The sequence below is a fragment of the Onychostoma macrolepis genome, chromosome 07, assembly GCF_012432095.1.
Source record: "Onychostoma macrolepis isolate SWU-2019 chromosome 07, ASM1243209v1, whole genome shotgun sequence".
NCBI classification, from domain to species: domain Eukaryota; kingdom Metazoa; phylum Chordata; class Actinopteri; order Cypriniformes; family Cyprinidae; genus Onychostoma; species Onychostoma macrolepis.
This window is the reverse complement of record NC_081161.1, coordinates 31,886,853-31,909,701: the sequence shown is the minus strand read 5'-3', so window position 1 is coordinate 31,909,701 and position 22,849 is coordinate 31,886,853. Positions and strand designations below refer to the sequence as shown.

General features: G+C 38.5%; 1 protein-coding gene across 3 annotated transcripts; it reads right to left on the bottom strand.

The window, feature by feature from the left end:
- Positions 1-441: 441 nt before the first annotated feature.
- On the bottom strand, positions 442-22,655 carry trim66 (tripartite motif containing 66). 3 transcript variants are annotated; one of them, XM_058783425.1, is made up of 18 exons: positions 22,254-22,655; positions 18,929-19,262; positions 18,133-18,298; positions 15,722-15,851; positions 15,390-15,506; positions 14,996-15,110; positions 14,621-14,767; positions 14,220-14,337; positions 10,810-11,465; positions 7,965-8,171; positions 6,685-6,778; positions 6,482-6,566; positions 5,128-5,308; positions 4,347-5,044; positions 4,139-4,259; positions 3,895-3,969; positions 3,646-3,798; positions 442-1,564 (listed from the first exon to the last, which is right to left on the bottom strand). In XM_058783425.1, exons 2-18 carry the CDS (start codon positions 18,935-18,937, stop codon positions 1,325-1,327), a joined length of 3,312 nt encoding a protein of 1,103 aa, XP_058639408.1. In that variant the 5' UTR covers positions 18,938-19,262; positions 22,254-22,655; the 3' UTR covers positions 442-1,324. The 3 variants fall into 3 exon arrangements, with proteins under 3 accessions (XP_058639408.1, XP_058639410.1, XP_058639409.1); XM_058783427.1 differs by having other exon boundaries at positions 6,685-6,775; XM_058783426.1 differs by lacking the exon at positions 22,254-22,655 and adding an exon at positions 19,380-21,037.
- Between the last annotated feature and the right edge of the window lie 194 nt (positions 22,656-22,849).

Below are 22,849 nucleotides of genomic sequence, written 5' to 3'. Positions count from 1 at the left end.
TAAAAGTTGCATGTCTCCCTGAGCTAATGTCAGTTTCCTTAAATTGTAAATGTCACAGGAAAATTATTGATGCAGTAGGGTTTGTTGACACAGCAAAGGTATTTCAAATTATGTTGAAAATTTCCAGATGTAGTTTTAACCTCTTATTTTGTACACAGATGCTAGAAGTTACAGTTGCTTTTGGAAAAGCAATTACTTGCATGATTAATTTGTGATAAAATGAGTTTACTTCTGGCTGGCAATTTGGTGATAATACTAGAAAGGCTTTCAGGAAAAAAAGCACTCATATATAGTTTGCAATGTCTTGAAGGTTCAATCGGCAACGTTTCATCCATAAATGACTGTATATGTAAATAAGGTTCATTTCAAGTCTGATTTTAAAACCATCAGGGAAAAGCAATGTTGTTTGTGTAGCAGAAGGAAACATCAAAGTCTGAATCGCATATTTACACCATACAGTATATATATTTTAAGACTAAATACAATCCAGCTAAAGATAGTAAATAGCATTAGAAGAGGACATAACATGATCTGCACAGCAATTTCAGCAATTAAGACCAGTATTACAAAATTCAGTAGACATACAAATATCAAACCTGTTTGTGAACCACATGCTGGAGGAACATGCTGGACTATAAAGTGTTCCATCCGCCTGTGAAAAGATTTTTTTTTTTTTTGTCTGGTTAGTCAATAAGCATTTAAAAGATTAATTTAAAACATCACAGTTGTGTAGCAACTGCCTAATATTATCCTTCTTCCATTCTAAAAAGGGTTCATGGGTTTCAGTCACATTACGCACATCCTCCTGCCACTGAAATAGTCCAATATGAACTAATGTGTTGCCACAGGCTATATGAAGTGCTCCCTCTACAGGTCAATAAAATCATCACAGTAAAACAGCTGGAAAACGTACCTCATTTTAAGGGATATTTGGATAAAAAGAAGAATGAAATTTAGAGTAAATATATTATATAATATTACCAATTAATGTTGCTTATCTATATTTACTAAGTAGCAGTTGCCAGCAACCAGTCAGCTATCAAATTGATTGTACAATTTAATGTAAGTGTAAGCATTGGAATAAATACTAGTGCAAGACCTCAGGAGAAGTCTGGAGATATAGGCTTATATCAACACCTACCCACAGCTACAGATAACAGCATAACACATCAATTGGTTATAATGTGTGAGATTAGTCCTCAGAAAAAGCATATACTGTATTTCAACATGAATTTTTAAAAAACAGCAAGTCGCCCAGGATGGAAAACTCAGAGCGAGTGGGACAAAAGTCTCTGTACATATATATATATATATAGAGGCACAACTAATAGTGATTTCTCCTCCAGTTGAGGGAGTGCCTTCTCTTCCTCTTCCTGTGGCTCTGCTCTTTTCTCTCGGGCCAGGGAAAGCCAGTCACCATAGCTCTCTCCAGCTCCTCGTAATCCTCATTGTCTGAGTCCTCCTCCTCCTGGACAGGGCAGGTCAGATCTGGGAAAACCTCACTCAGTTTGGATGTAAAAAAGGACTGTAGACTGTGGCCTGCCTGAGCCACCTCTGAGTCCGGCTGGAGAGAGAAAGCAGCGCAGTCAGCATCTACAGGATCTGACCTCTTAACATCTACAGACAACCATATGTCTGATTATATTCCTATACATATTTAATAGTATATCCAACTAAAGTAAATGATCCTCCTACATGCCAATAATGCCCTACCATATTGATGCTAATAAATAATTGCATCAAAATCTACAAAGAAATCTTAATAATTATTTTTGTCTTGTTTTCCACACACGTAAGATATTAAATGTAGAGAGTATCTTAAATTTACTTTAGTTTTGTAAGCATAAATTTAATTAAATTTAGTGAAGAATGGTGAAGAACGGTTAAAAGGCTCAGGAAGAGCTTCTTCCCTGAGGCTGTGACCCTTCTAAACTCCACACCACCAATCTAACTTGCACCTGCTCTCTTAAGGTCATTGCACACTGAGTCCAAAATTTTCGTCCGAAATTTTCGCACATTAAAAAATAAATACGACTTCACGTTGTATCAATCATGTTTACACACTGCCTCCGAAACTTTCGTCCGTCATAAAAAGAAATTTGCATCAGGTTTGATTTTCTGCGCTTTCGCATGCGTAGCATGCATTTTGATAGGAAAGGATGAGGAATACGAAAAAACGGAAAGACGCATGTGAAAATTTCAGACTCGGTGTGCAAGGACCTTTACTATAACATTGGTCACAGTACTTTACAAACATGTATTTGCACTATTCATATTTTGCACAGACTGTAAATTGTTCAAGTTATTACACTGTACACTGTCTAACGTGAGAAAAAAAAAGTCTCTTATGCTCATCAAGGCTGCATTTATTTGATACAAAATGCAATTAAAACAATAATGTTGTGAAATATAAACCCAATTTAAAATCAATTTTCTATTTTAATAAATATTATTAAAAACCATTTTATTATTTTCATCAGTCTTCAGTGTCACATGATCCTTCAAAGATCATTCTAATATGCTGATTTGGTGCTCAAGAAATGTTACTTCTTATTATTCCTATTATATTATAATATATAGGATGAAATCAGTATTTGCTGCTTAATATTTAATATTTTTGCTTAACTGGAAAACATGATACAGTACCATTAAAAATTTGGGGTAAGGTTTAACAAAGAAAGAAAGAACAAGAAAGAAATCGATACTTATATTCAGCAAGAATTTATGACAGTAAAGACATTCATAATGTTACAAAAGATTTCTATTTCAAATGAATGTTGTTCTTTTGAAGGTTCTATTCATCAAAGAATCCTGAAAAAATGTATCAGTTTCCACAAGAACAGCACAATGATAAGAGCCATTATAAATGATTGAGCACCAATAATAACTGTTAAATAATTGAACACCAGATAAGAATATTAGAATACTTTCTGAAGGATTGTATGACAATGAAGACTGGAATAATGGCTGCTGAAAATCAGCTTTACTATAAAAATATATTAAAATAAATTCAGCTTTGATGAACATAAAAGCCTTTGAAAAACATCAAAAATCTTAATTATTCAAAACCTTTTGACTGGTAGTGTATATTAGCAAAACATTTTTTGATGCTTCTCAAGCAAATGTATCTTTATCTTTTTGCCACAAGTAAACATGTCCACATAATCCTTAAGAGTGATGTGAGTAAATGGACTGGGGGGCTTGAGCACGACCCTCCATCATGGCTTGATTTTATGCACCTGTTTCCAGTTGTGTAGCTGCATGGCCACATACTTTTGATAATGCATTGAGCAAAAAATAAAGATGGATTTGGAGGATGACAGAGTGAGATACTGTAAGTAGCCACTTATACATTCTTGTAATTTGATTGACATGATTAGATGAACAAGCTCCTCCCAAACTTACTTTCAGGACTTCATTTATTATACAATGCAAATACACAGAATGAACACAAATGAGTGTAGTTGTTTTTTTTAGCCTAATCTATTAAAAATTTAATTTCAGCTAAATTAAACAGGGTATTAAAAAAGTAATGCATAATCATTATATTAGTGCACCGTCTGAATGTGAATCAGTTATGAAATTAAATATTCACCACTAATGGCTAGGAGGAGGTAGATTAACAAAATAATGCATTTCACTCACGTAGTTGAACTTGGCACAGTTTTTGAACATGAGCAGGACATCAGCCACAAACTCTTGCGGAGAACGATAGTGTGTGTTGCTGGTTCTGCTGAGCCTGTTCCGAATGACAGACAAATCCATGGGTTTCTTGATGATCTGATAATAATGACGGGCCTATAAATAGATACAAATAGAAAATGAACAGATTGAAAGATAGATAAAAGTATCATCTACAAATATGAAATCATAAGATATTCATTTTAAAATCACCAGAGGGCTGACAGGCTCATGGAACGGAGCGCTGAGAATGTTGCTGAAGATCAGCAGCGTCAACTTCTCACATTTCTGTGATCAAACAGACAAGTCATCCATCAACAGAGATATTTCACTTTTGTTAGACAGACTGTAAATCTCTTGAGGGAGGAACTTTTTTTGGATTTAGACTCCCAGATCTCTGAGGTCACAGGATTAGTCAGAGCTAGGCCAGATGAGACTCTGCATCCCCTTCACTTACCCTCTGGTCACACGCCGACAGCCCATATGGCAGCGAACCCGTGGACATCTGGTCATTCTCACAGTCATATTCCACCTCTGGCTGCTCCACATCCCTGCACAGGGTGCAAATCCAGTCACCTCTGTGGAAGCCCGAGATGATAAAGGTTAGCTTCAGGGGTGAGTAAAGACACAGGTGGATATGTAAAGTAGGAGGGAGAACGGCTTACGTGGGGAAACTATGGAGAGGAGGGACATGGCATGACAGGTGAAAGACTTTGGGGCAACGATCACAGCAGAGAAGGTCTCCTCCGATGAGACAGACCGCACAGAAGTCCTCATTCTCTATCTCAGGGCTTTCCTCTGCAGGTTGATGTTCAACAGCAGGTTCTGATACAGTCTCCGAGCTGGCAGCAGGAGGGAGAACCGGCTGCTCCGCTTCCCATTCAGACTCTGGTTCAAGATTCAGAGTCACTTCGGCCGTGGAATCTGGGTCTGATTCAAATTCCTGTTCAGAAGCCGAGAGCACCGATTCAGGAGGCTGCTCCGAAATCACATCCGATTCAGATTCGACCTGCGGTTCAGATTCAGCGCTCGGATCTGATTCCCGCAGGAGCTCTGATTCCACATCTGCATCTGAGCCTGCTTTAGCTTCTCTTGTGGACTCGGTTTGGAAATCAGAACCTGTCACTGATCTGAGCTCAGATGGGGAGTTTATTTCTTCGGTGTCAGGTTGTAAGATAGGGTCTGAATCATTGGAGATGGCCAGTACCCCGGACTCTTGGTTTATGTTGCAAAATTCTTGCACAGGAGGCTGAGAAACCTCAAGGGAGCCAGATGATTCACTGCTATGCAGATGTTCTGGTGATAGCTGCTCTGTGGGCGACAAGCTGTCCTCTGTCTGAACTGACTCCTTATCCAAAGCTCCCTTGAAGGACATTAAAATTATTATTATGAACTGTCAGATGATATAAAACCTAGAAAAGCATTTCATCAACATTAAAGTGATACCTGAGAAGTGACCTTTCTCTCTAGCACCCTGAAGACAGTTTCTTCAGGTTTGAATCCAAGCTCTGTTTGAGAAGTAAGGTCTGTGCTCTGATGGTTCTGTGGTGGATGTCGTGACACTAGGATCTTGAGTCGCTCAAGACACACAACTGGAACCTTCGAACCATCTGGGGCTTCTTTATCACTGTAGAAAAAAAACATTTCTACCTTTCAACCTTCAAGACAAATTTGCAATGTTTCTTGTAGGACCAGCAATTCATATAAATAAAACCTAAATCATGCATGACTTAGTGCAGCATTGTGTTCTTTTAGACAGGAATGTCTCAGAGCTGCTCGGTCTGCAGTAAATGCTGCTGCACATGAGTTTGGGATGCTTACATCTTCCCATACTTACAGGGATACAAACTTAAGGTGAAATATCCCTTTAATGAGAACCACGTATAAAGCGACTGCTGTCAACAAAGGACAAGCTCTTTGCGGTTTTCTGCCTAAATAAATGCTCAAATGCTTTAACATTTTAAAAAGATATTAAGATATTAAGTTTGAAAATGAAGCTATTAAGCCATGACTATTAGTATTGACATTTTTACAGTTTTTACAATATTGTACCATTTATTATTATTATTATTATATTTTTCTCAAATAATAAAATAAATAATCAAATATTTTTCTCAAATAATAAAAAAGTGATCCTACAGGAAATATTGCAATAGTGATATTTCTTATATTGTTTAGTTTTTTACTTATATAATAATAAAATAATAATAACCATAATAAAATATCAAATAATATTATTATTTTATAGTCATATTGATATATAGGGCCTCATTTATAAAATGTTGCGCAGAAACCATCCTAAATTTGATCTTACGATCATCTCTCGAATATGCATACGTGTGATTCATAGAATGAACGTACGAACAGAAAACGAGCGTACGCGTCTCTTTCAGATGTGAAGTCTATGAATCGCAAATGATCTTGAACTTGCACGCAACTGAATGGTTTCAACTCTCTGCCTTGTAAACGACTCCTAATTAATGTCATTAACATATAAAAGATCACCAATCATCATAATTTAGAACAGCGAGCTGCAAGAACAGCTTACATTTTCAAAAACCTGCAGTACTCCCAACAAGAAAAAGTGTGTACTTTTCCACTTTTCCACGTCAAAGACAGTTTTAACAAATATGAGCGCTGGCTTGGATTTAAGTGTACACACATTTTAAGATTAAATCTGTGCGTGCACACACTTTATAAATGAGGCCCATAATCTCAAAATTTTTGCCCAAATTGTGCAGCCCTATAAATAAGCACATTAAACCTGGAGCTTTTTCTTTTTTTAATTTTTCAATTCTACCTGGTGTCTGGATCTTCTCGAGACAATCTTTTCTTCTTTCTGGTTTTCAGCCTTCTGTTTTCATAGGTATATGCATATACGTTATCTGAAACCAGGAAAATGCCATTTAGACTGATTAATCCACTACGAAATGTCCTCATGTATTTCTATTGCAAGTTGAAAATGAAAGAAGCTTATTTATAAATCATAATTGGCGTCTTAACCTGGTTCAGACTTGTAGGTGGTCAGAGAGGATGCAGTGTGACTGTTTATATGTCCTGAGATCATCTCAGAAGCATCGAGTCGTGCACAGACCTGCTGAGATACAAGAAGCAAACAGTAAAATCAAAGTTATGAAACACTGCCACTTTGATGACAGGTAATGGATGCAGTGATGTCACAACATCAGCATGCAGACTAAATCAGCGAATATGAATGTGAGGCAACAGTAAACTTGTTAAACTGAATACAATCAGTTATGTGGGCTGCTGCATCTAATTTGTTCTCAAAAAGAAAGAGGTTAAAGAAACTGTTTCCAAGACAACAGTTATCTTATTTGATGTACATCATCTGGTTTATCCCTTAAAGGCAAGTAACAGAGCTGTGTGCACTGGAACAAAGGTGTTTTGCACTGTATGACAGAGAGACGTGTTTGAAATGAACTTTAAAAGGAATCGTGATGAAAAGCAATTCAGGACAAGAGCATTTCATCAATGCCAATTAATATTAATATAGTGAATTATTCAAACCAATGTACTATTCTTATCTTATTAGAAATATATTTTCAAAAAAGTTTGTGGGGTCCGCGCTTAACATTACGACTATGCTATTTCACACACTGAATAAAATTTCACTCTTGATAGTACATTTCACAATTAATTACAAAGAAATAGAAACTCATTGAATTAAATGTGAAATTTTGAAGTAGAAAAACTGAAATAATATTTTCTTGTAAAACATTCTAATAACAACTTTGAAAAATCTTTTTTTTTTTTTCAAACAATGCTGATCTCTGGCTCTCAACCTTTTTGACTCCCAAGGCCTCACACTGTCCACAACAATATAAATAAAATATTTATTTATTTATTTAATTTGTGGAAATTGGAAGTGTACACAGATCAAATATGCAATTAAAATACGTATAATTCAAATGTAAATAAATTATTTGGGAGTGAATTAAATTAGTAATATTGTTTTTTGTTCTTGTTGTTTTAGCTTATTTTAAAGCTTGATTTTCCTTATTATAAACCCCTGGTTACAAACCACTGCACTAATACAAGTCTCCATATATACATTCTTAAAACAAAAAGTTCTAATTTTGTCATTGATGGTTCCATGAAGAATGTTAACATCCATGGAACCTTTCCATTCCACAAAAGGTTCTTTATAGTGGTAAAAGGTTATTTAGATTTTTTAAAGAACTGTTCACTGAGAGGTTCTTTGGGGAACCAAAAATCGCCGTGAAAAATGTATGTTTGTCTCGCCACGTATATAGAAAGTTTACCTGCTGCGCTGTGCATCCCTGGTCCCCAGCCACTGTTGCCAGGCTATGAGCAGCCCTGGTCGGCCTGTCTTTACAGAGCCTTTTGCGAGGTCCTCTGGGTCCTTTTGAGGTGCTCTGAGACCTGGTCGCCCTCTTCAAACCGGAACGGCTCTGGCCGTCACCTCCTCGGCCTTGAGCCCGTGTGAACATCTCCAGCGCCGAGGATCTCTACAGAAGAGAGCCAAAGTCTCATTAGCGCAGCACTAGGCTAAAAAGGATCTCGACAGCATATGCGGCACACTACAACCATAGCAACAGTGACAACAGAGGACATGAAGGTGAGGAACAACAACCTTGAGTGTGACAATGCACAGTAGCTTCACTAGTTTGGAGCAAAAACCAGAACAATCACATCTTTCAAACACAGAGAGAAACGTGCCGCAACTCCGAACGCTACAAAATAATTCTCCTGATAATATATGACTTAGTTACAGCACCAATTATCATATGTAAATCCCACATCTGGGGCATGGAAGGCTTCTTTGAATAAGCAGCATTAACACATCAGAGATTAGACTTTCTCTCCTCCATGGCCCTCTTCTTCTCTTGTCATCGTTTCACTAATGCGAGAAGTTGTAGAAAAGCCCAAGCGACTGCATCCTTCACTAACACGACAAATGTCAGAGTTGGAGGCAGCAGCCCGTACGCTCGACGTAGCCCCTCCTCCATCTATCTTGTTTTTTCTCTCTCTCATAATTACCTCAGGATTAAAAACACTCACCTGATAGAAGCCCAGGAGGAGAGGGTGGAATGAATCAAGCTGTGGAGAGTATGTCTTGTAAGCATGTGTGGGTGCAGAGGGAAGGTAGGAGGTCTCAGAGACTTTAGAGGTAATCGTGTGGGCTCTACAGCGAGATGAAGAAAAATGCAACACCCGGCTCCTTCAATTCCCATAGCTTCTCATTAATGCCAGGTTAAGTAAATATGTGGTTGCACCCAAGTGCTTTTTTCCCTCCCTTTAATCATGTCACAGTTATGGGCTGAAGATGATACATAAAAAAATAAATATTAGACTAATTTGCCTCTGGAGTGCCAAATCTTACAGGGAAACTGATTTTGATTGGTGTTTGTCCTAGGAAGATTTATCAAAATACTGACATCAAGAGAACTAATAATAACTTCTATCGCCTGATTTGGTTCTCGTCCAATACTGCTTGAGGAGTGGTTGCTAAGCAGAGTGTGTGTGTGTGTGTGTGTGTGTGTGTGTGTGTTTGTGTGCGTTTTTGTGACAAATGAGGACATAAATTTGTATAATGACAAGGGTATGACATAGGTTTTACAAGGAGAAGGTGACTTTTCAGGACATTACCCCATGTCCCCACTTTTCAAAACGCTTATAAATCACACAGAATGGAGTGTATTGAAAATCAGTTTCCTGTAAGGGGTAGGTTTAGGTGTAGGGTTGGTGTAGGGCAATAGCACATACAGTTTGTACAGTATAAAAACCATTACGCCTATGGGATGTCCCCTCTTTTCACAAAAACAAACGTGTGTGTGTGTGTGTGTGGGCGTGTGTGCATGTGTTATTTTGTGGTCTTAATTGTTTCTGAGCTCACACCACAGTTGTCCTCACTTATGTCTCACCATCTGCTTGCAGAGGTGCTGTCAGTAGCTGTCAAGATGAAAACACATTACAGCCGCATAAATAGAGATGATGCTGCCTGGAATGATTCAATTTCCTCTTTCTAAATTAATATTGAGAGCGGTGGAGCTCGTTTCGATGTCGAGTTTACTGTTCTCACGCTGTCATCCACTTAAAGCACAAGCACAAACATGAGCAAAGTGAGCAAATGTTTGAACTGAAACAGCACAAAATAAAAACGACGAAAAAGAAACTACAATAAATGGGTGGTTGACATGAAATGTGACAGTGACAGAAGTATGAAAACATGTCAGAGGTGTGACGTGTACTTAATCTAAAGCTTTTTTCTTTAATAATTATTTATCTGTTATATAGTACTTTATAATAATCACACACACATATTATGAATACTATTATTATTATTTAATATACAATATGCAAGTTTAAATACAACAGTTAAAATTATAATAATATAATATATAACACTAAATTATTTTCATTACTGATTAATTTCCTGTCATTTTTATGACCTAATGCAGTATAAAAAAAATTTTACTATATTTTTTGCTTATAATTACTACCAGATAAAATATTTTAGCTTGGCCTAAGTATGAAAATGTTTATAATATTCATAAAATGTTTAAACATACCCATTAATGTACATGACTTTTCCAGGTCTAGTATTATTATTAGGCTACCTCATATACCAGGGTTTTTCTAGTGGGAACCTGTTTTTAAAGAAAAAAAGTTTTAGTTTTAGAAAAACAATTTTTGAGGCGGTCAATTAGAATAAGAAATATCTATTGTGATTAATTGTTTTAGCTTATTTTAATTGTTGTTGTTGTTGTTTTCTTAATTTAAATCATTTTAAGTCATCTCGAGTCCCTCTTAGATGTTTGCTTTCCATTCATTCATTCGTTCATGTATGTTTTGACCTAAAATCTTGACACTGAAAAACAAATGACCAAAATGAAAGTCGGTATACTGTAAGGACCCCACACTTGAGCCCTCTCCAATGCTTCAGCACATTTTCAGTGCTGCTCGATGGTCTTTTCATCTGCTAGGACTTGTGGTGTGGACCAGTTAACAGCGTGGTTGACATGCAACCTTTGCAAGCACTAAAGAGCGCCAGGCCTGAGGATTGTGGTCAGTATCGAGCACAATGAGAGCAAAGGTATTGCTTTGCAAAGGACAGATAAACAACGACACATTAATGAAACTCACCCTGTCATCACCGATGCGAGCAACGATAGGCTGCAATTCAATCATGGGCTGGTTGCTGGTTTCTGTGGTCGACTGCACTTGAACCTGTTTGCGGACCTGCGGCAGCTCTCTGTCTGGTGATGCTTCTTGCCCTGTAGCTGCTTCGGGTGCAGATGTTTGCCCTCTTTCACAGGGAGGCTGGCCTGATGCAGAGTTTCTTCCGTCCATGGCAGCCTGGTTGGAATTAGCAGGGAGCGGCTCGGGCAACGGGTGGTTGTTGGCTCCGACAGGCTGTCGAGGTGAAGCGGAGCTGGTTCCATGCTGGACGGGGTCAGATCCAGGGTGAGAGGTGGACTGCTGTAGAGGCTGAGCTCCAGGTGGATGCACTGGGACAGATGCATCAGCCTCCCAGCAGCTGTGAAGAGACGGCGGGGAGCTCCGCCTGGCGGCCTGAGGACACTGAGAAGGGAATTTATCCAAAGGGACGGATTGAGTAGGTCTGCAGTGAAGGCAGCAGAGCTGGGGCTGGCAGAAGGTCTGGCAGGCGCAGCCAGGTTCCCGCACCGCATGGCACAGAGGAGGCATTGCTATGCATGGGACAGGCTGGGGTCGCAGGATACTGGGATGACCCACAACCTCTGGGTATGAACGACTTCCACCTTCAACAACCAGTTGACCTAAAGCAAGGAGGATTCATTACAGTGGTGCGTGGCAACAGATATTCCTCAAACATTTCATTTGATTTTTTCTCCACTAGTGTTATCTTGTAACACTAATCTTGTACTAGTGGCAAAAGCGTTCAAAAAAGGTATTTTTATGTCCTCAGTGATAATAAAGACGAGATGAAAAATACTCATTATGATGCTAATTATTTATGATTATTAATTATATCTGTGTGTGTATATATATATATATATATATATATATTTCCTTTTTTCATGATCCAAAGACAGATTTTGATGTATTTATAATTATTATTTATTACTACAAATTGATTGCTTTGCTAACCCAAGTTTGTATCTTCTTAATGATGATTCTGGTGTCTGTATAAGCTTAATACAAAAGAGAATGTTGTTTGCTGGTTTTACAGCTGCGAAGAAGACAATAATACAGAACTGGTTTACACCGCACATGTGTGGAAAAACATATTGGATCCATAGCCTCCTGAAAATAGTGACTTGTGAATGTACAACAGCGCAAATTAATGGGGCCAAGCCTTCTACTATTGATGCTTGGCAGGGTTTTTTCTTTAACATACTCCATTATATAAAGGAATGACTTGTTTTTTGTTTTGTTTTTTCCCCTCCCTCTCTCTCTCTCCTTTTTGACTGGACTTTTAAAGTATTGATTATATGTCTGTTGTTTTGTTTTGTTTTGTTTGTTTAGAATGAATGTCATGTTATTATGTTGTGTGTGAAAATAAATAAAAAAGTTGATAACAAAAAAAAATATTTATTTATAATTATTTTTATTATTGTAATGGTTTTAACTGAAACATACTGTTAACAAAAATATGATACACATTTTATATATATATATATATATATATATATATATATATATATATATATATATATATTAGTGGTGGGCCGTTATCGGCGTTAACGTGCTGCGTTAACGTGAGACTCATATCGGGCGATAAAAAAAATATCGCCGTTAATCTATTCTCAAAGTTGGGTTGGGAGCTGGGTCTATACTACGCAAGCTATGATGACTTTCACCCTGATATTTTAGCGCGGATGTATACCTAGCCGAATTGCACTGTAGGGGGCGAGAACGAGTCTTTGAACCTGTGTGTATGCGTGCTAACATGGATGCAGCTATGAAGCCGCCGGGTTTGCTTCAGGGAAAATTTATTTTTAAGAAGCTTCCCAATGGAAATCGGCAAGTCATTTCTGTCTCTACGTTACATGGTCGCGCTCTCTGTATCGCGCGCACAGCGGAGTTCCGCCCCGGTTCGCACACACACACACATACACAAACGTAAGCGCACACACACACACACACACACACACACACAAACGTAAGCGCACACACAAGTGAGCACACTCCCACTCCTATTTGTAAATATTAAGCCGCAAAACGTCTATTTAAATATGACTTCTGTGTGTCTCTGTGTTAATGTATGGCGCAGAGGCGCGGGTTTGTTTACTCATACAGAAGCCGGCGTGACGCTTGCGGCGATATTAACGTCTGTCGTCTCACTAAATGAGGACATAAATACATGAACAACATCTCCAGAACTGCTCTGAGAGTCACTTCATGAGCAATCGAGCGTTTCATTTGAGAAAAACTATCCTCACGGCAACCCGTCAAAATAAAAGTTCGGTTTCACTTGAAGACACTACTGTGTAAGTAGTAATAGTAATACTACTACTAAAACTATTAAAATCTTATCTTTAAGGAATAATCATACAATGTCTTCAATGTTATTATCAATATTAAATTCTTGATGACTGCTAGTTGTTTACTACTAGTAGTGAATTTATTCTGATCTACTTGGCAGAATTCAAATGAGCCATTTTAATCTAGATTAATTCCAAGATTACAGTGAGATTAATCTAGATTAAAAAATTAATCTATGCTCACCACTAATATATATATATATATATATATATATTATATATTAAAATGAACTGTAATGTTATTGAAATTCATTAATTATTATGACATGACTAAATTCAAAGAATATAAAAAAGATAGATTATTTTTGTTTTGAAAGAATCGTCAAAACATTGCATGTATTGCATGTATTTTATTGAAAAGAGCTTAGGCTCATGTAACCAGAAGTTTTAAGATATATGAATATGCTTAAGTTTTTCTTGCCTCATGGCTTTTCATTATTTTAACAAGCAAAGCAATTCAACATTACATCCTTTGGATCTCTGGCAAGCCATTCTTTGAATCTTGAAACTTGCATTTTCCAGGCATCACGTTTCAGTGGCTTCAGCCTATTTTCACGCTGTGTCTGTGAAACGTTGAGGTACCATCTTAGTAGTTTCGTGTGCGTGTGAACGTCATGGCAACAAACAACACAAAGTACCTCACATAGGAAACACTTGACGTAACGCATAAATGTGCAATGTAAATCAAGCAAGCTAGTATGCATAGGCCACAAAGTGTTGGTGAAATAACACATTAGCGGACCGGAGGGAATAATATGGAATTTTCAAGGACCTGTATCTATGTTTGTTTATTTTCAAAAACTTTCCAGGGCCTTGAAAATTTTTAATCAGATTCACAAACTTTCAAGGATTTCAAGGACCCGTGGGAACCCTGTTTAAAACCAGTTTTTGAGGGCTTGAAAACACTGGAATTTCCTTCCTGGAATGCGCAAATCTAGTTTGACATTATCCTTGTATGAAGAACACAGCATATATAAAAGTTATAAAAATAGCCATCTAATGGCATTGTCCAGTAGCTCACTTTACCTAAAGTGGACATCTGCTTGGTCCAGAAGCTGGCATCCCAGTTAAACTTGATTTTCAATGGGGTCCAAGCCTCTGAGAGCATCAATGGCTCCAGTAATTGCTGCATCTGAAGAGCAATCTGACAAATGAATTATAGATCAAACCTCATGATTACAGAGACACCGAGTTATAAATATTGCATGCAATTCTGGCAGTGAAACTGAAACTCTTTCTGCACTGTCTCTCTATTTTTAAGTTTGCGAGAAAATGATTAAGGCTAGTTCTAAATGCAGCCGCAAAAAAGAGGTGAGGCTGCTTTAAACTAATAGTACTGACATCTTTTTGAGACCTGCCAGAAACTTAGCAGGCAGCTGCCGGGAATCTTAATATCTGAAGCCCACTTGGACATGAGAAAATCCTACCAGCTCTTTGCTGAATAGCAGTGGATTGCGTCTGTGGTGGGCTGTAGCCCAGGTAATGAAGTTCTGCACGTGCTCCAGCTGGCTGCACAGCTCTATGGCCCCCTGCAGCTGGTCCTCCAGACGTTGCTTGAAATCACTGGAGATACTCTGCAACCGGAAGACAAAAACGACAGAAACGTGGATCTCCACACTGATTTTCCTAAGATCCCCATCTGCTTGTCGCTACTTGGCAAAATCTGCCTATTTTGCATGATTCGCTCAGAAGACGTTCTGTTCCGCATGCTCCATCTCCACTACATCCATGGATGTTTGGAGATGAATACGTTTGGAACGGCACAGAAAGACAGAGAGGGAAACGAGGGAAAAAGTAATTACCTCCAGTTGTTCTATTAATAGGTTGGCCCGTTTGTTAAGCTCGTTCATCATAATCATCTTAGCCATTTTTATCTGGTTCTCTGCCTTCCTCTGCGTGATCTTTATACCATGGAGCCTGGACAAACAGAAAGAAAAACGAACGGGGAGATGGTCGAGGGAGGATAAACAAACCGATATGACCGGTACATCTGGATGCTTGAACATCTGCCCGAAATCATTCAAAGGAAGTAATGGATCTTGTCAACGTCATTATGCTTTACATAAACTGTGCTTGTTGTCTTAAGAATCCCAGCTGTTCACATTTCAGATGGGTAATGGACACGCTTTGTTTAACTAGCTTTAATGCTAACATTAGCAGCATCGTGGAGCTGGGATAGGTGGGATATCGCCTCACCTGCCCTGGATCTGTTTAGCAGTGTTCTCCACAGCAGATCTCTTCTCCTCCACTCGGGCCATGAGGTTCTGCAGGAGCCAACGCTGGTCTTGCAGAGCCTTCCCAACATGCACCAGTCTAAAGATAAGAAACCAACAGCCAGTGAAACACCTTTGACTCTTAACGTTTACACACAACACGCTCGATAGCATATTTGTTGATACGTGAGAAAGTGGCCACCTGTTCTGTCTGCATGTGTTAAGGAAAGCGTATGAGAGAGAGTGTTTGCATGTGTACAAGAGCATTGTGAACGTGGCCATGCGTGGCAGTGGGTGTGTGTCCTCTACGCATACCGATGGTCTTTGTGGGTGGACAGGTGACAGATGCTGCAGGCCATGAGGTCGCACGTTTCACACAGGAGTTCCAGAGGCTCCTGTTTATGGAGAGGACACATGACAACTGCATGCCCGCAGCAAGCGGCTCCTGAGACACACAACACAACAGAAGAGAGGAAATGAGGCCTAATTAGCTGATTCCCATTAAGAACACATTATCTGTAATCAAGAATCAAATATTTAAAAGAAATGTTACAATGGAAAAATGCAGGAAAACAAATGTGTTAATAAGCGCATGTGGAATCTCTCAAGAGTTCTGCAGGTTTAATGAGGTTTTAAGTATGTTCGAATCTTTTTGACCAATATAGCGCGAAAGACCTCACTTGGCCTCTGTGAGTCACTCGCTATGCTAGCTTCATTTATTTTTAGTGGAGAAACAAAGCACATCAAAATCCTTATAAATATTTCTGGACGTATAAATGCATCATTTTTCCAGCAAAAGAAAAACAGACAAAAATGGAACACAGCAGAGCTTTGATCAATCAGTTAATGTCTCATTAAAAGCCCTGCCAATATTAGGAATGTAAGTCTACATGTGCTTTTGAAGAGCCAAATAAAGTAACAGATACTGCTTTCACGTGTGCCTTCAGAATGGCCCACATTTCACATACACCTAGCACTGAACACTTAAAAAATATCACATCAAAATGCTAAGCTTACATGATCATGCAAACTACATAAACAGACAGGTTTTTAACTATTTGATTTTTTATTTTATTTGAAATTTATTTTTGAAATATCTAGTGCTGTCAAACAATCACGATTAATCATATCCAAAATAAAAGTTTTTGTTTACATAATATATGTGTGTACTGTGTTTATTTATTATGTATATATAAATACACACTCATAAAGTGTATATTTTGAACATATTTACATGTATATTTATATTTATATAATTTATAAAATATATTTAATATACAAATAACACATTTTTCTTAAATGTATGCGTGCATGTGTTTGTATTTATATATGTAAATAATAAATGTACACAGTACACACACATATATTATGTAAACAAAAACTTAAAATCGCGATTAATCGCTTGACAGCACTAAAAATATCACATCAGAATGTTAAGTTTAAATGATTATGTAAACTACATACACAGACAAGTTTTAACTACCTTATTATTTTATTCTATTTTATATTTTTTTTATTAGTTTTTGCTTTTGAAGAGCCAAATAAAGTAATAGATACTGCTTTCACGTATGAATGAATGAAAAAACCCAAATATCAGAAAACCTACAGACAAGTTTTAACAATTTAATTTTAATTTACTTTTTATTATTTAAAGATAAACTTTTTTTCCCAATAAAATTAAAGTTAAATGACAATACATTCATATTTTATTTTTATTAAAATTAATAAATAATAATAATAATAAATTTAAATTTAAAAAGTTTATTTAATATTTATTTTATTTTATTTGAAATCTAAACCTGTTTGTTTCTGTTTTAGATATACAAATAAAACCCAAAAGAAAACTTTTTTCCAGAAATGCATTTCTTTAAATAATGACATCTGCATTAACTTGCAGGGCTAAAGCAAACGGCATAAACAAATAAATCAAACATTCTCATTTCCATTCAATTGTAGCAAATAATCTAAATAAACCATTATTACTTGAACAGTCCCTTGGCATACATAATTCTGTGAACAGAGAGAGTTAGTCAGGCAGAATGCAGAACTCCATGAGAAATGAAGGACCTCAACCGACAGCACCTGTCACACTGGATATACAGTCTGTCCATCAGAAGCGCCGGCCGGCTGATGCTGTGAGTGTGACAGTGTAGGGTAGACAGAGGCACGCTGACACATTGCACAGGGAGAGATGTGTTAAAGTATAAGACCACAGGCTCCAACACTGAAGAGCTCCCACTGCCTCAGTGCACACTGGTGACCGACCACATCCTGCTTCTCACCCGCACTTCTGTTTCTCTCACACTCTACCACTCTTTCTTTTTCTTTCGTTCTTTTATCACTCCATCTCTCATTTTCTGTGAGGACTCGTGATGCCGTTATCATACATTAAGTGGATTTCAGAGCATCTTGAGAGAAAGCTCAGGAGCATCGATAAAAGAAAGCTAGCGTTGGACAGGCTGGCCAAATTTGTGCTGCGTTTGCTGAGAGAGAATCAGTTTTAGAAAGTGGGTCACATAAAAAATACAACACTACAATACATCACAGGATAATTATTCACACTTATTATAAAATGCATTATTCATCGAGTTAAAGAAGAGGGGTTAGAAAAGTATGGTGCGGAGCTGATAATGTCCGGTGGCCAAGAGCAGAAATGTGCAAGCAAACAGCCAACCTGAGCTAAAAGAGGAAAGTAATTACAGATTGGTAAAAGAAAACGCTCTTGCCTATTTCAGACGATGATGGAGGGTCTCGCGGCTGGTGCTGCAGGTCAAAGGGTTGAGTGGAGCTTCTCTCATGCTGATGCAAGTCTGTGCACTGGAAACACAGCCACTTGTTGCAGAAGGTGCACAAGCTCTGTGCCATCCTGGGCTCTGAGCACTCAGAGCAGCACTGCAGATACATTTAAAATGAATTTGATTTCAATAGAGCAGGATTTGCTGACACATCTGTCAGCCACAATGAGTAGGCGTCTTACCTCTACAACAACTAATCTAGCAGGCATAAACTGAAGCAGCATCTTTGAATATCTCAAGTAGCTGATCAAAATATCAAAAGAAAACGTTTTGAAATCTGAAAACGCTGCAAAGTTTTTAATGTTGTCAGTTCACGGATATCTTCTTTTGTGCTCTACAGATATACAGGTTTGAATTTTTGGATGAATTATCACTTTGAACTACTCAAGCTGTCCACTGGGACTTAATATTCGTAAACCATGCACTGTTGTCATGAAAAACAATATAAAGTATTCATTCTGAACCCTGCACTTGCTGTGCTTTAATGACTCATTAGAAAACAAAGCCGCCTGTTCAAAGGATGCCAAAAATATTCACATTTGCATTTCGCATTATTATTCCCAAAAAGCATGCATAACTGGCGAAACAATAACACATCATGCGTCATCTGTGTGTCGCAAGAAGCTGCAGTTCGCTGATTACCTCGGTGTCAAATCAAAGACAATTAAAATCTCACAGATTTGAGCTTGCAAAATCTTCCTAAAAACTGAGTGCAGAAACGTCTTACCTTCTCCATGCCGATGGCAGGATATGGATTCCTCTGCGTGTGCGCGTGAGAACGATTGCGATATCCAGCAGAGCAGCTCTCGCAGCAGTGAGGCAAGGACACGGCAAGCCTCTGACACAGCTAGAGCTCCACACCACACTGTGACAGCTCTACCTGCGGCAGGAAGTAGTGCACACTGCACACTTTAACCCCAGCGGAGTAGACTCCTGAGCGCTCCTCCTCGTGTGCCCTCAGCCGTGGCCGGCGCGTAGCTCTCCTCATTGGCTTCCTTCAGCTGCTTGGATCCCGAATCCTTCCCTCTGACAGCCACCATGATCTTTCTTCTTAAATAAGCCTGTTCATAATAATTGGGAATTAGGGAGGGCTGATAATTATTTTTTTTTCTGGGACAAAATATCCCCGGCAGCCCTTGTTGCCAAAAATGGAAGGGGAGAGGTGCCAGATGACCTACAATATTTAAGAGAATCGCGAGGAGGAGCGCAGGCGAAGGGTGTGAGATGGATCGGGGATGAGGGAACACGTTGGTGCCCTCCTTCCTTGCTTCCTTAGATCAGCACTAGTAAGGGACAGGTCCCTCCGGACCGGGCCCGCTCCCACGTAACACGCTGAAACCGGGTCAGCCTTCTCCAGGAGCAGATGGGAATTGAGATGTGCTCGCACAATGCCCTGCAAAGCGTGAAATCAATTATGATCCTCTCACACTTGCTGTTCTCGAAAGAATTTGGAGGCATGACTTCCTCAAAATCTTTCGCAGGTAGAGATATTCAACAACCGATGCATAAGGCAGGTGGGCAGGCAAACGGGATTGGAGGAAACTAATGAAACCGTACGTAACCCGAACTGACATCGGTGTCGTGCGGATCCCCTCTAAGAAAGCACCTCTACCACCGTGAGTCTGCCTGACAACAACCCCTGCAGCCTGACCTACAAATCTGACAACTCTCTCTTCCTCTAGAGCTGCTCATGGGAGCTTAAAACCATCCGATTCCCCATTGTGTACCCACAGACCCACTTTAAAACACAATTAGTCTACCCAGCCAGTCTTTCTCTTGTTCTTTGGGCAGACAGGCATGCCTGTGTCTCCCTCCTTGCCTTCCATGCCACTCCATTTGGCTTTTAAAACAAAAAGCTCACGCACTCACCCTCTCTCTCTCTTTGGTCTTACTACAAGAGATGACTCCTTTTCTCCAGTAAGTGGATTCAGCACGAGTATCTTTCTGCCTGAGCAAGCACAGTCATCTCTAGAGGAAGTACATTAATAGAAACTTGAGAGGAGGTTCCTCCCCTGGAAGAACACCTTAGTAACATCCATTAACATCATTGGTTATGAGATCATGACAGGGGAATGGCAGATTTGCCCATAGCAGATGGTAATGGCTCAGTACAGATTATTCAATTCATTATGTCTTCACTCATTACAAGTGAATGTTTATTATAGCCAATTATCAGTTTGGAGATTGAAGTCCTAACAAGCACAGAGAAAAGGCCTTTTCTTGGTAATCTGAAAGAATGAAGTATAGCAAAATGCTAATTGGTCATGTCCTTTACGTAAGTGATACAAACTTAATCTAATGTTTAAATTACCATCGGGCCCCTGAGATGATTATTTCCTTTTCATGTGTAAATATGCAGCCATTTGTCTAGTGAGACAGAACATTTAATTGTAGCATACTGCAATGATGTGATGTCCCATTAAACAAGCTACAAATAACCAAACAGTTGTCAGTCACATGATTTAGTGTGAAAATTGAAAAAGAAGAAAGAAAAAAAAAACTTCAAGCACACACTTGAGAGGTTTCTTCATAAGGAGAGCTGTTGTATGGATGGTTTCAAGCACTTGGAACTCCAGCTGCTGGTGTAATAAAAGAGTGATCATGCATTGGGAAGAAAGATTTCAAAAGGAGTCGGTATCATTCTAACAGGTCAAAAGGCAAAGGAAACACTGAAAACCTAACGTGAACATTTACATAAAAAATAATGAGATATAAAACATTTTGAGTTTTTTTTTTTTTTAAATATGAATCCAGTGATATCTCGCCCTCATTATGCTGTGGAGACAAGCAGAGACAAGTGTGCCCAGATTAAGAGAAATTACCCATGATAAACCACTGCAGAATAAACAGAGCAGTCTGTCTCTTTCTACATCAACTCAGTGCACATGAGTAAAATAAATAGGCTATATATATATATATATATATATATATTCATACATAGACTACAAATAAAGTAATTCTTTAGCAACAAAGGAAGTAAAAACTTTTGGAGATGGGTGGTCTAGTAAATGTAAATTTTCATACAAGTATATTTTTTAACACAAGTAGAGATAGGCCTATAATAAGTATTTAGTTTTAAAATGGATTTCACACACGAGTTTAGAATGTAAGTCACAGTGCGTATGATGTCACATTGACGCTAAAAGACAAAAGTTGCGTTCGCCAGAAGGAGGTAACCATAACAACACTACGCTGCGCACGCGTATTCCAGTACGATAAATTATGGGTTAAGGTGAAGCTACTTGGACACTACTGCTTCGATCCACAAGTCATTGTGGATCACTTTATAAACCTAGAAATATACCAGCACAAAACTATTCTGACCCTAACCCAAATATTAACCCTAACCCTAACCCAAATTACAGTTCGCGTTGCAAGACGAACCTGAATAGCTATTACAGCCCCCAATAAACGACCTTTTTACATTTAGGTTGCATTTAAAAATTTAACAGAGGTAAGTGGTAAAATTCATACTTGCACAGAAAGCTAGACGCAGTATAATTTCCACAAATAGGAAAATCAATCAGAAAGCCTGAAATCAATCTGACTGCACTAATAGATCTTTACCTTCAATTTTAAGCTGTAAATTACAGTAAATGAATGGCAAATAACTATTGAGTGAAATAAATTCTTAAGGGATTCTGCAGACATGATAAAAGGTCGTTTCTTTAAAATTCCTCAAATTGTTCACTTTACCTCGTATTATTTACTTTAAAAATACAACAAAGCAGTAATTCACAGAATTGTCCAGGCTATTAGAAATACGACTTAATAAAAACGAACACTGAGGAAACATACGAACGCTTATGCACATGTGTAAGTTGCAATATGTCCAAATGCGCACTATAGACCTCTGCGTTTTTGGAGGAATCTTCTCGCACACCTCACGCAGATGGGATGGGACTCCACTAAATCCTGCACAAACTGCTCACATACGTGGCAACAGTCGTATTTAGCCCAATATAGATCGTTACTGAGTATAACCACACACTGACGATGTCAGATGAAATAGTGATGAACGCATGCACACATAATGAGAGTTTGAACCGCACCTTGCTTCTCTTGAAGAGGCACAAATCCAAAAACCGTCCTCCTCCTCCTCCTCCTCCTCCTCTTCGGCGGCTGGAAGCTTATAGCGATTTCAGCAATGCTTCAGTGACTAAATAGCTTCCTATCACCATATCCTTTAAAGTCTTTCCACCCCTGGAGACTATATTTCTTACACGCGTTTGATTTTATTCCCTCTATCGTTTAAGCACTGCAACTGTCAAAAGGCAAAATTGTGCATGCATCTATAGTGCAGATGCACAAGTTTCATTGTGCGATCTCCAGGAGATCTGCCATGTGTGGAAGATGTCTAAATAGCGCCACGTAATCAAAGTTACAACGAAACCGAGCGCATTATCAATCCTGTCCTTCACCTCCTGTATTTCTTCGTGATACGCACCCTGCGTTGCGCACTAAAGTTCTCTACCTTTAAATGTCGCTTGCATCCGATCCAGCAGATGTCGCCTTTGTCTCAGTTTTCTTGTACTACAGGTGCGGGAATAACGATTATGGAGGCAAGATTTCCCATTTTACCGCACGGTAAATTGATTTGCTTTCAACAATAGACAGTATAGAAAGCGTTCAGTTGCTTGTCTAGAAT

Coding starts and splice junctions, on each gene's coding strand:
- trim66 (XM_058783425.1), bottom strand. Junction 15,507..15,721: donor TCCACCCACAAAGACCATCG/GTATGCGTAGAG, acceptor TCTTATCTTTAG/ACTGGTGCATGTTGGGAAGG. Junction 4,260..4,346: donor CCTCTCCATAGTTTCCCCAC/GTAAGCCGTTCT, acceptor GGGCTTCCACAG/AGGTGACTGGATTTGCACCC.